Genomic DNA, 13715 nt, shown 5'->3' with positions numbered 1-13715 from the left:
TGCGAGTTGTGCGTGTGGATTTTTTTTCTTCTATTTGAGCACAGAACTCTGTCACTGATCCTTGGTTCTGGGTATGTGATTCCCTGTTGGCCTTTTGCTCTGGAAGAGAGGCGGTACTTGCAATTTACTTGCGAGGTATCTGTCCATGTTAATTTTTATCTACAGCTTCTAGTCGGAGAAAGATTAAAGATAAGAAGAAAACCCAAAAACGTGAGGGCTTTTCCAGGAATTGTCACCTTTTAAATTCCCCTCTGCAAGGGCTACCCAGAGCTGAAGTGGAGCATGAGCAGGTCTTCGTTGGTGTCTCCTCCTACGATCACTTGAGGGATTTGACTTGTGCACTTAAAAAATTGCCTCTCCCCCTCCCCCATTCAGTTGCGCGTTCATCTCTATGCTCGGTACCTGGAATGGGAGCACCGGGCAGGGTTTGGGAATAGAAGCCTAGCACGGCCGCAGCCCCGGGGCCGGGACGATCCTGCAGGCTGCTGGGGGGCCACAGGCAGGCTTCCGAAGGCGGTTTCACACATGTGTTGCCACAGGTATGGCTTTGAGGAAGCACACTGTGGCAAATAAATTAAAGGGACCTCGAGAGCTAGTAAAACTAAGTTTGACATGCTTTTCCCATCTCCAGTCCTCACCAAGGTGGAATGTAAGTTTATATAAGGTGAGTATGATGCTGCAACTGCCTTTAAGCTGATACATTTTGCCTTGGACTCATTATAGTTGTTTTATCGAAGGCACCTGAATTTTCAGACCAATTGTGTCAGGATACAGATGGAAGCTAATCATACAGGGGTGCTCCTGGGTGATTTGTTAATTTATTCACATAACAGTTTTTAAGTTATTCAGGCATGAAGGAAGGAGAGACAGGGTGACCTGTGATTAAGGTTTTCACTACTTTCATCACTTGTGAATTACAGTGAGTACATCAGCAGTGTTACAGGTACGAGTCATCAGGATCTCGGTATATGCACATCCTTCGTGTTTGCATGTGTGTGCATTACTTTCCCATAGTGAGTGCTAGCGTTAAGACTGAATTAACCATTCCGTGCCAGAAAGCTGTGTTCAGTCACTCATAGCTTACTTTAGATTTTTTTAAGTTGCTCATTAAGAAGCTTTGGCACAGGCCAGTAGCAAAGTTATGAGGTGGTGGGTACCACCCCAGTGTGCCCTGTTTTCTTCCTACCTTAAACAACTGCAGTTTGGTGTCCTTTGAGTTTTGCTTGTTATTTTCTGTATACAACAAATCTGGCAGATTCTATTTGACCATTAAAATGTACTTGGCTTGAATTATTATCTATCAATGATTCACCTTTTATTTATTAGCAATTTTCAGAAGCATCTCTCATTTTTAGGATACGTTTATGGGTTTTAAAAATAAAATACTAATTGAGAAAGTTGCATGTCCTCCAGCAATTCAAAATGGCTTTAACTTCCAGAATTAACGTGCTGAGTGATTAGAGTGTAATTCTGCTGCTTTAGGTAACTCCGAAATTTGAAATGGTCATGGCAAATCACTTCCGTGCAATAACAGCATATGATTATGTTCTAGTGAAATGCTTGCACCATAATCTGAAAGGTAGGGCAGTTCAAAATCTTTATCTGATGCCCTGGCACCAAGTTATGGGTTATACACACTGATACAAAATGTTTTTCAAATAACTGTTTGAGATCTTTGCAAGGCTTAATAATCACAAGCAGTCAAGCTAAAGGTGAGCTGAGTCAGTGCTAATAATTATTAAAATTTAACTTTTTGTGCATTTCTCAGTTCTTAAGGTAGTTGAAACTATTTCAAGGAGAAAAAGCAAGTGTCTAGATAGGAACATAATGATTTATAACAACTTTCTAGCATTGTAGGCCAAGGAACAAAGGTAAACGTTTATGGAAATCTGTAGAAGAGGTCAAGGAAATGTGATTCCAGAGTTAATGAGCTGATAAACAGTAACTGCTACTTAAGAAATATTTGTAAAAAGCATTATTTGATCAAGTAGGCTGTTAATAGCCTCTGCTTGTTAAAAAAAAAACCCAAACCAACAAAAACCTGTTTGTGTGGGCTAACTTGATGGTAACCACATTTATGAGCCATGAACAAGGTGACCTCTTTTTAGAATCTTGTCATACAAACTATCAAATCTTACTGTTAGAGAATGACTGAACTAAAGGGTGGGTTTTTTTGGAGAGAGGGTTGCTAAGCTGGAATGGGGTTGAAATCAGACTGTCTTGAAATGCAAGAACCCTTAGTACTGTATTGAACGGTGTAAACAGCAGCTGCTGCTGCAGGCTCTGCATTGCCACAGCCAGGTATCATGCTGTGGACACGGTGAGAGTTGTCCCATTCGGCACGGTCAGGTCTACTCTAAATTTGTTGATATGTGGACCAAAATGTCTGTTACCAACTCAATATGCAGGGAAGAGTTTAAATGCAACCCACAGCAGCAAACTACTGCCTGGGAGACTAGCACTGTGGTTTTGAAAAATGGCTAACTGAAAGGAGAATTATCTCAAAGGGGTCTGACAGTTCTGAAAGCTCATCAGTGAGATAGTAAGAAAATGCTAAAAAGAATAGAACCATCTTAATTAGGTTCCCAACTCGGGAGAGAGCTCCTTGGTGAGATCCTATCTCTGCAGTGAGAAGAATGCAAATAGACTGAGGCAGACTTAAGTTTACAGCAGCTAAGGTGGGGCCTGCAGCATCCTTTATCTTCACAGCTTGTCAGCCCAAATAATTTACCTAAAAATAGCTGCCTGAAGTTGAGCTTTGAATGTAAAAACCTTTTGCCCCTAACACAGAGAATCTCGGCAATTTCACCAAACGTTAGTCTTCACCTAGAGCAGGACAAGACTCCAGCTACATGTTTAATCTCTTGAAACAGCTGCAGTACCTTGCAGACAGAGTCAGAAATTTGTTTCTGTGCTTCTTTCCTCATGGAGGACAGCTCTATATGTAGAATTGGCACCTAATGACCTTGTTTGTTTTGTGCGATTATTTCCCTGAAGGGTTCCCCTGTCAGTATCTGTCTGTTCTCCCTTGCCAAATATTTTACCCTGTGAACTCTTTGGAACAGGGACTCTGTTGTCGATATGTTTGTCATTTGTGTCACATGTTAGAATCCCAGTCTGTGACTGAGGTACTGGAGAGTTGTCATAGTTCAAATAATCTCTTTTGCAAGGAAAAAGTGATAAATGTGGTGCTGTGTGTCAAACAATTAAATAAGGTTCTTGGAAAGCTTTTTCTCTACTAACATGTTGGTTAGTGTATGCACATGGTACCTTTCAGCTAAAGGAGGAAATCCTTTTACTGAAATTCTGCCATCCTCTGTTTCCCCAGAGGAAACTGAAATTGAATTCAATTCAAAAAATTGAAGCCATTTTTTTAAGAACTTCTATTTTTCTGATTTTAGTATCAAGGGCTTTTGAGAAATGTATAAAGGTAGGTGTAACTTCTGGTATACCTAGGAGAGATGGCAAGGTGCCAGTGCCTTGCCTGCCCTCCCTGACACTATCTGTCTTTCCTGACTACAGCTTTATATAGTCAGTGGCAAATACGGGGCAGCTACAGACCGCTGCAGGAAAACAGTAGGCAAGATGTAAAGGGATCTGCAGTGAACAGGCTCTGGTAACTACCTGGTTGACTGATGGAGGAGTTCAGCCTGTGGGCTGTAATATGTTGAGACAGAATTCTGAATTCAGAGTTGAGGTGCTCATGAAAATGTTCTTGTTCCATCTGGGAGACTGGATCTCCTTCCTCCTGTATGCACGCGGAGGGGGAAGCAAGTTTTCAGACAGTTTCAGGAAGATGCTTTTCTGTTTTGTCCCCTGGACCAGCAAAAGCATGACTCTTCTCACTCCTGTGTCTTTTTCCCCGTATCCCGGTTTTCCCTTGATTACTGCTCCTGTCCTGTGCTCACTCTGTTCTGGCTTATAAGGAGTTAAGAGGTGGGAACTGTTTGGAGGAGGAGGCGGTGTCCTACAGGCAAAAACTGAATGTACTGCCACTGCCTGATGCCATTTAGCTGTGTCTGCAGTAGATGCCTTGTTGACATCAGCAAAAAAGTGATGCCTATGACAAAATCCGGATTGTAGCACAGCTATCCCTTAAGCGCAAGTGTGCAGACCCTGCCACGTAGCGGGAACCTGGAAGGCAGAACTCAAGTAAGGGCTGAGATGTAAAGTCACAGCAGTGCCTTGCTACCGCCTTGGAGCTCTGCTCGGAGCTCCGTGTGCCCCACCGCACTGACAGGTTGGTGCCCAAACGGTAGTGAGTACATGTGGTGGAAACTGATGCCGTTGTATGTAGCAGAATTTAGCTTCATTCCCGAGTTCCTCGTTTTGAAAAATTAGGAAGTTCCTCAGAAAGACTTCTAAACTGGCAGAGAGCTGGTTTAGGATGCAAAGTCAAACATGCAGAATTGAGGAGCTCTCAGTGTATTATGGCTAATTGTGACAACTGTTTTGCATCCTGTGTGCTTACTGTTGACCACAGGTCATCTTTTTTTGTTTGACCTCTGCCTCATTTGGCTGCAAAGTGCTCATGCGGCAGAGGCACAACTGGGGTGACTGGCGCAGCTGTGCTCCTGGCACCTCCTGTCCGTGGAGCCTTTCACTATGCAGCTTCTATTTAATTTTGTAAATTTTTTTTTGCAGGGGTATTCATAGAACATTGCTATATAAAGATGTGCAGCTGTATTTTTTATATCTATCTATCTATCTATCTACGTATATAATACTTGAGTATTATTTATCCATATGGGTACAGTACACAGAGCTTAAGCTGTCCTTGGAAAAGCCTTGTAAAACGTTATGATTTCTTATTCTTCATATTTTATTAGGACCTTCTCTATATTCTCAGTCATAGTCTTTATAAACTATAACATGCCAGCCTTTTTCCTGTTTTTAGCACCCTCCTTGGTCTGTGGGTGAAGCAACAGAACTGGAGGAACTTCAAAGGGAAAAGACATGCAGGAAAACTTACTCAGGCAGAAAGTAGTGTCTGTACAGTTAAGTCTGCATCTCAGCTTCTCGCCAGTCTAAATAACCTGTAAATGACTGTCAAGCAGTTGCGGAGAGATGGATATTAATCCCTGCTTCTCCATCTTTTGACACAAAAGGGACCCTTTCTGTCTAGATGGGTAGGACTGTGCCAGAAAAGTGCAGGGCTTCCACCTGGGCTGATGATTTTCCTAGTACTTTGCCCATGGGCTTGCACATAGGGGACAGTTGTTCTGAGGGACCAGAACTGAGCTGATAAAGGCAGGGCTGCTCCAAAGCACCTGAACAGTAAAGCACACTTTGCTGCAGGTCATGTTATGGTCACCACCACCGAGTCCGCCCTGGTTTTATCCTGGCCCCTTCACAGACTGGTGCCATGCATAGGAACCAAAGTTGTACCTCCACGCTTGACCCTTGGCTTCCAGCGTAGAATTTTTTGTGGTTTTGGAAGGCAGCTGCAGGTGAAATGCATGAATGTGTATGGAGAGAGTGGCTGGCTCTCCAGGAACCTTGACTGGGGATCCGCAGAGAGGACTTGAGCTCTGGTGATGTTTGGATGGGCAGGAGCTTGTGGCTCTGGTTTACTTTCCTGGTGCTGCGTAGTCGAAGAGCAGACTGAGCCCTTGGTTTCTGTCTCCCATTCACAGCCAAGATCCCTCCCCTCCCCTTGCTGCTCACTCAGTGGAGACATGTGAGGAGGAAAGGATGCTGTTAAACTGCACTTTGCTCCAGTACTTGGCACATCCTTTGCAGTATCGGCGGTTTTCTGAGCAGAGATGCTGCCTGCCTCCAAACTGATGCAGTGATTCCCTATTGCTCCCCTTGAAAGGAGCTGGAATCATAACCTAGAGAGTGAGCGAGTGATACGGCTGCTGCACAGAGAGCGACTGCAAGGAAGAAAATTGGAGAGACTGGAATATGTGCCTGCCTCAGCAGCACTGCAGTGGTAAAGCCACTGACTGACTACATGCAGGTTACTGTTCTTTATGCATTGCTACGGAGAACCCAGAAGTCGAGATGAAATGCATCACCCTCCTTTTCCACTGCTTCTCTATTGTCATTATGCATTAATTGCTGAGATTTATTTTCCTTCCTGTGGCTGACTGCGTGCATCTCTTCTCATACTGCAGGAGAGACAGTGAGGAGAGAGCACAGCAGCAGCCTGGTGTCCTGTCCCACAAGGAGGATTCTGCATGATGTGCCAATGCAGTCAGGGGCTGCTGCAGTGGTGCACAGAACCTCTGGAACAGCTGGATTTAGGATTATTAATGCTTTATAAAGGCGTCCCAGGCTCCATCTAGCAATTAGCTGGAGACATCGGCTGCCCTTTGGGGCTTGCTGACTGCTTTCTATTTTCCTCTCATTACTGGTTTCACACTCATCTGGGTCGACAGCATCTGAGCTAGGGGAAGGACTTTCTTGGCCAGAAATTGGAGGGTGCTCCGTGGAAAGTGCAGGTCTGAGCTCTGGAGGGAACTGCAGTCTGACCGGCCATGGCTCAAGCAGCTAAGCAGCTGAAGAAAATCAAAGATATTGAAGCTCAAGCTCTGCAGGAGCAGAGGGAGAAGGAAGAATCCAATCGCAAGCGCAGGAACCGCTCTCGGGACCGGAAAAAAAAGGTCAGTGGCACTGGGGCAAGCAGCCCTATATCCAGATGCCTGCGCTTGTGGCAGTGAGCGCTGTTTGCATTTGGGGGGGTGGGGGGGTGGGGAAGATGGCAGGGGAGCAGTTTAGTCCCTGTACATATCTACCTGCAGTCAGTGCAAGAAAGTCTTCCAAACAGAGGACAACTTTTGGGGCCAGAAATCTGTGAGGGGGAGGTATAAAAAAGCCTGGTGAAGGGAGAAAGGAAGTGAGGGGTTTGTCAAGGCAGCTGAAGAATCTCATTCAGCCCAGGAACAGTTTTGATCTCCACAATAAAATTGCTGGCTTCTAGCTTCATGCAGTTTCCCAGAGTTGCTCTGTGTTTGCAGAGCAAAAGGGCAAGAGACCCCCACCCCACTTCTCTAGAGAAGAAGTGGTTTTGATGTCCTCTCCATACCCTGCTTGATCTCTGCCAGAACACTGAAATCAGGGTACAGCAGGAGCAGACCACCAACAGAGAAAGCAGTTTTGTGCAGGGGACTGTGAGCTCTGCTGCTGCTTAGGTCAGGCTGTGTTTGTGAGGGGGATACAGGTCATCCCTCCCAGAAAAGGCAGGTTATTTGCTGGGAGCAGGTGAGTGGGGGGATCAGGAGAAGAGGTGCCTTTCCCCTCTACTGACACAGACATGCTGGAGCCTTGGGTTCGTCAGCTTTCCAAGCTGTAGCTCCTCTCTGGAAAGTCACTGTCAGTTTTTTCTTGGCACCAGCTTCCTGCAGGAGCAGGCATGTTGCTGAGAAAGCTTTGCTACCCCTTGAAGACCTCTCAAACTGTTCTTCTCACAGCAGGGCCTGAGGATGTATGTGCTATGCACCAACGCAGAGAGGCAGTGAGGAGAGAGGTGAAACCAAGGGTAATCAAGGATATCTGTGACAGGAGGTTGCAATACAGTGATGTCTTAGGTGGGCTTCTCCTCTGCCTTTAGCAAAAGACTTAGAGACTTCTTGTGTGCCCCCTCTGAGCAAAAACCTCACAGCAAAGCTCTACTGCTTGGAGCATCTCAATAGCTGTGTCCTGAGTCTTGCTGAGATGCTGGGGAGAGGCACTGCTAACCAGCCCTCAGGCTTTTATTCTTCCTGCCACGCGGCTGATTCAGGCTGTCTGGGCTAGTCCCGGACACTGCAATTCCTAGATTTCATTCATCACGGTTTCTGGTGAGGGCTCGCTTTGTGAGTCTTAGAGAAAACCATCCTCTTCCCTTCCGCCTCCTCACTGCACACACCCCCCCCCCCCCCCAAAGCACAGTGTATGTGTATCTTGGTGATGGCTTGGGACATCCAGAGATACCTGCAAAGTGTCTGGACTTCCTCATGTGGAAGGTACTGGAGAGGGCAGCTCCTTGTGAAAGACCGAGTTGCGCTTGCTGCCAAGACAAATGGTGACAGAAGCCGTGGAGCTGGAGAAGCACCACTGAACATACCCAGAGGGGTCTGCTTCCCTGGGGTGGGACAGACCTTAGAGCGGTAAACAGGCCTTTGGGACGGTCACAGCATGGGGTGCAGAGCAAGGTCTGCTTGCAGGAATCGACAGGGCTCTGGTGGCTGAGGGGGAGGTGATCTTCAGCTATCCCTTCCTGAGTGATGAATCCAGGGAACATGCCGGCAAGGGACGCCTGCCTGGGTGGGCTCGGTGGCTGCCGTCAGGGTGGGCAGATCTCCTGTTCACCCTCCTGTTCCTCTTGGGACCAAAGCTGGGCGTCAGCATGTTTGCTTTTCTCAATGCCAAGACATCTGACCAGGGCAGCCCAGGCGGGGTCTGTGTCTGCAGAAAGCAGCTGATTAGGGGATCAGTGAGCACATTCAGGACAGATGTGAAGTCTGCAGACAGCAGCTAGGAAGTTTGGTGTGGGGTCTTTTAGCTGCCACGGTTTCACGTCAAAGGCTGCTTTCTTCAATGGAAGCTGCTTACCGCATGCAGGCCCGAGGCTTTTCCCTGCAGGACCTCTTAACTCCAGGCTGACGGAGCAGCTTGTCTCTGACATTGCCAGAGGGCTGTAAAGGGGCTCCGATGAGAAGAACCACCAAACCAGGAGATTTTGCTATTAGGCCAGATCTCTCTTCCTAATCCCTGCCCCCAGAGCCTGAGTGTCTCCAGTGGTAGTGGCTTACTGTGCAAGTCTCCTTGGTGCCAGGCTGAGGGCTGCCAGAATGCGTTGGAGTTTCTCATTCTGTTTTGGCTGCAGCATTTGTGGGGGGTTAAACTGTGCCAGCCCGGGTGTCTGTTAGTGCCCTGTGAGTCTGCATGAGAGTCACATCACATCTGTGTGAAAGACATCTCTTTCAAACGGCTCCTGCACCAGCCGCTGGATTGGGCTGAACCCTCTGTTGTGTCACTGGGTCCTTCTGCTCCTCCGCCTGTGCCTGTCAGTTGTCTCCTGCTCCGTGTACAGATACAGGCTCTTTTGGGTAGAGACTGTTTATTTGCTCTGTGTTTGTACAGTGCAGGATATTGGTGTCTTGATTTTTGATTGAGCCCACCATGCGCCGCTGCAATGCAAGTTGTTAGCAGAGGGGTAACCTGTGATCCAAGGAAGTGCTAGCATGATATGAAGCAGTGGAGATGGCCAGAGGAAGGAGGTGATGGCCCAAGAACAAGTTTCTTCCTGCATCCATGCAAACTGATGTTACATCTTGGGGGATGAGAGCTTTGTATCCTTTAGTGTTCCCAGGCATTTTTGTGTGGTTGTGTGTCTCGTGAACTGCATGGTTCAGACCTGCAAGTACCTTGTGTCCTGTGATACCTGCAGGCAGTGGGGTTTTGTTATTTAATACTGTGTTGTGCAAAACCCTTCTCCTTGGACCATAGTTATTTTTGTTGCTTTTTAGTTTCCATGGTAATTTCTTGGCTTTTGTATTAAGTGCATGTAACAAGAACCTGATTGACCTTGTACTGTCCATTTTCATGTTGCATGCCTCTCATTTGTCTCTCAGCACGGGGGCAGACCAAGTGTATACCCTTGTTGCTCCTCCGGTGTTCTCTGCCCCCAGCCTTTGTAACTCAGACAATGAGAGCTGATGTTCAATGTGACAAGGGCTGCACCAAGAATTTAAGGAACAGTATCTTGTCACTCACCTTTGCTCTCTGTGCAGCCTAGCCGCACTTGCATTTTGGGCCGAGCTGTCCATTAAACACCCAGACATGTCCTGAGGAGTGCTCCTGCTCTGGGCTCTGCAGCATGGCTGGAGGTTGCCTCTGTCTGAGGATGGCACCAGGGTGCCCGGCAAGCATTCAGTAGTCCTGTCCATTCCCACATTTAGTGCAAGTGCTGTACTGTGAGGCATTATGGGGTCTAGGATACTGTGTTGGTGGCTTTTCAGGATGCCCTGCTGACAGGCGGGTATGGCAGAGAGCAGCCCCTGAGCAAAGGAGGGTGTGAACTGGAGAACAGAACTTCATTGCTATTAGAGAATTTGCCAAGGATCATCTGGGTTGGTTTCTTGCTATTCCTGCCGCAGTATCCTAGCTTCAAATCTCCGTACATTTTACTTAGATGGCCAGTTCACAGGAGATCAGAGCCACTTGGCTGTAGCTGCTAGGCTGCTTGTGGAGTCTCTGATGTGGCCAGCTGCACTGATAGGCAAGTGGTGACAGACAGTAGCCATATCTGTGCTTTGGATGCAGCACGCTCTCACTTTTTTTCTTGTGGTTGGTTCTGGGAGGTAGCAGTGGTCCAGAATGCTTCCTTCCACTGTAGGTGTGCTGTGGTCAGGCTGCCTCAAGAGGCAGAACGCCTTTGCTTGGAAGTCACGCAGAGCACCTAAAAGTTACAGTCCTGCCTTCTGCAGGATTTGTAGGATCGTAGAATCATTTAAGTTGGAAAAGACCTTTGAGATCATCAAGTCCAACTGTTAACCTAAGACCATCACCAAACCATGTTGCTAAGCACTGTATCTACATGTTTTTTAAGCACCTTCAGGGATGGTGACTCCACCACCTCCCTGGGCAGCCTGTTCCAGTGTGTGACCACCCTTTCAGTGAAGAAATTTTTCCTAATATCCAATCTAAACCTTCCCTGCTGCAGCTTAAGGCCGTTTCCTCTTGTCCTGTTGCTTGTTATCTGGGAGAATAGACCAACCCCTCCCTGGCCACAGCCCCCTGCCAGGCAGCTGCAGAGAGCAATCAGGTGCCTCCACGAGCCTCCACCTCTCCGGACTAAGTGCCCTCGGTTCCCTCAGCTGCTTCTTGTAAGACTTGACCTCCAGCCCCTTCCCCAGCTCTGTTGCCCATCTCTGGACACGCTCCAGCACCTCAGTGTCCCTCTTGCAGCGAGGGGCCCAAAACTCAACCCAGGATTTGAGCTGTAGCCACACCAGCACCACGCATAGGGGGACGATCACTGTCCTGGTCCTGCTGGCCACACTGTTTCGGACACAAGGCAGGATGATGTTGGCCACCTGGGCACACTGCTGGCTCATGTTCAGCCGGCCATCAACATGGACCCCCAGGTCTTTTTCTGCCAGGGAATTAGTGGGATTAGTGGGGAGCAGCACAAAACATTGTGAGGATGTGACATTTCGGCGCAATTTGTGAGGTTGGTCTGTAACTTATTATGTGAACACACTGTTATTGAGTCCTTTTGGAGCTGCATGTGGCTTGTTGTTGTGGTTATATACCAAAGGTTTATATATTAAAGGTAGAAAATGGACCCAATCCCTTCATCTCACACAATGCAGTCTTGAAAGGTAAAAGAAAATTATTCCTTGTAAGAAACTCTGCATAAAACTCCCTGCCTTTTTTCTAGTTGTCTGTTTCCTGGAAGCAGCACACAGACCAGTTTGAGGGTTCATGACTGTCCACAGTACAGGCTGGCACCCATCCTTGGTGCAGTGTTTCCTCTGCATGCTGCAGCAGGAAATATTTTAGTGCTCGCTATTGCACGCTGAAATACATCCCAGCAAGAAAGGCTGGGAGGGTGCTTCAGAGAAGGTAAACAAGAAATTTGTGAGAGAGGGTTTGAAATAGGTGGGAAAGAGAGAGGGGTGTTTCTGTTGGGTAGGAGCTGTGGCAGAGAAAGTTTTCCACCAGCTTGAATGAAGTGGTGGGAAAGGGCAAAGGGAGCACAGAGGATTGAACAATCCCTTTCGTATTCTCAAGTGCGGATAAGGAATAAATGTGAAGATAACCAGCCGACATCAACTGTCAGGAGAAACTCCAAGCTGGGGTGTATGAGGTGAGTTGGGAGGGGGACTAGGTCCTGGATAGGCAGCTCTGAGAAGGCTGAGGTGACTTGGAGGATACTAATGAGAATGTTTTTGCATGACAGAAATTTTGCATGCTTAGGAAGCTAGTGAAGTGTGGGAAGCAGAGCAAGCTATGTAGGGTTTGGAGCAACAGCCACAAGCGCAAACAGACAGAGGAGCAGTTACAGATGATTCCTTAGCAGGACAATCGAATGGGCACATAGGATGTCTACGCGCTTGTGCTTGTTATGTGACAAGCAGAAGAGCTCATTCACCTGCTGTTCACTGATGAGCTGTATCAGGGTGGAACTTAAGTCCAGGCTTAGGATCCCTGACATGGAAAATCCAGGCACCTCTGTCATAATCATGCAATAAGCACATGAGAAACTGGGGTGAGAAATCACTGCTGGAGTGGTACCAAGGAGAAGCCACTGGGGCTATTCTGTCTGCTTGCCTGCCACCCTTTTCAAAGGCTGTCACTAAGCAGCAGCCTTCAGCTTGTGCTGGGTTTAGAGGGACTGCAGAGGAGAGTATGATGGACAGAAGGAGAGCGAAGGATTTCAGCAGACCTAGGCTGCAGATAGCTCAGAACATCCCCAGAATAATTGGACCTCCGAGCACCATTGTATACTCCTCCCATAGATGTCTGGCCTGGTACAGTTGCTGGATTGGGCTACCTGGATTCTTGCATTCCATGGCAGTAGATCCTGCCAAAGACGTGATGTGGCTGTCAGGCACCCAGGGCTTCACTGGCTGCTGGGAGCTGTGTTGGTATCTAACCTGCAAGAAGCTGGAGCTCATCAGCAAGGGAAAGGACCATGCCACCTGCAGAGTCTCAGAGCAAAAAGCTGTTTTGTCTCCTTTCTCTGCCTGCTTCTAGAGCAATAGCTCCAGCTGCAACTTCTGTTGTCTCCCACTGCAAGTTTTGTCAGTTCCATCAGCCAAAACTCATCCTGTGTCTCCTTGCATTGCAAGAGCGATGGCTATGCACACACCTTCCCTGAGAAGGTAACCAGCCTGTGGTGTGGCACAGCATTGAAGAAGGCACCTTAGGACCAGGTGAGATCAGCACTAGGTAAGGCCATGAGGACATCGAATGCTGCAGCTAGGCTCCAGCTGTCGGCAGCAGCTCCTTGTAGCCAGGATTGGCTGTCTGGCCTCCAGTACTCTCTGTCGGAGGCACTTTTTCTGCAAAGGAATTGATACCATCTGCCTGGGGCATGATGCTACTGTGCAGTGGCAGGGAGAAGGGGCATGGGATGTCAGGACAGCCAGTGCCTTTGAGACTCAAGGAAACCCTAGCTTTTACCACTCTGAAAGTAACCAGAAGGACAACAAATTCTAGACAACAAATTAAATGGTGTGACTAGGAATAGGCTCAGCTGTGAGCTATCTAGCTGTTAGGTAGGCTTTCAAAAGGATTTTTCAAATCACAGGACCATCTTAAATCTTCCTGTGGGTTGTGTGTGTGCTAGGTTCAAAGCAGCAGTACGGTGTCAAATCTTTTCTGCTGTAAATGTCCAACGTGTAAAGCTAGGAAGGTGTTTTGTATACACGGCTGCTGGCAAATTGTGGCAAAGCACAAGCTCCTTTACAGGTGATCCAGTGCACTGAGGGATGGAGAAATTGTGGAGGATTTGCACCCCACCTCCGCCCAGCATGCCAAAATGGAACTGCTTTGTGTGACTACAAGGTAACTGTGACCCTCCAAGCTTTGTCAAGGTTGTTGGGGCAGCAAGTCCCATCAGGATTTGGGGAGGATTGCGTCAGCTGGCTGCACTGTCAGGAGATTCAGACCTCTGATTCATAGAAGCTTCATAAATATTTAGTTCTTGCTTTAGGCTGTGTTGGGAAGTACAGGGGCTGTGTGTGACCATGACTTCCTCTGATGCTGTTTATCTGACC

At 47.6% G+C, this 13715-nt stretch overlaps 1 protein-coding gene across 2 annotated transcripts in view; it reads left to right on the top strand.

Moving 5' to 3' along the window:
* The first annotated feature begins 6467 nt into the window (after positions 1–6467).
* The window catches only part of ANK1 (ankyrin 1), a 66408-nt gene continuing 59160 nt past the window's right edge, over positions 6468–13715 (top strand). For both annotated transcript variants that reach the window (XM_056362825.1, XM_056362819.1), the window contains exon 1: positions 6468–6608. In XM_056362825.1, coding sequence (XP_056218800.1) covers positions 6483–6608 — 126 coding nt within the window. In that variant the 5' untranslated portion in view covers positions 6468–6482. The remainder of the gene's footprint in view (positions 6609–13715) is intronic.

The sequence above is a fragment of the Falco biarmicus genome, chromosome 18 (genome assembly GCF_023638135.1).
Source record: "Falco biarmicus isolate bFalBia1 chromosome 18, bFalBia1.pri, whole genome shotgun sequence".
In the NCBI taxonomy this organism is placed as follows: Eukaryota; Metazoa; Chordata; class Aves; order Falconiformes; family Falconidae; genus Falco; species Falco biarmicus.
Note: the sequence above shows the minus strand (reverse complement) of the source record. Positions and strands in the feature narration are given on the sequence as shown.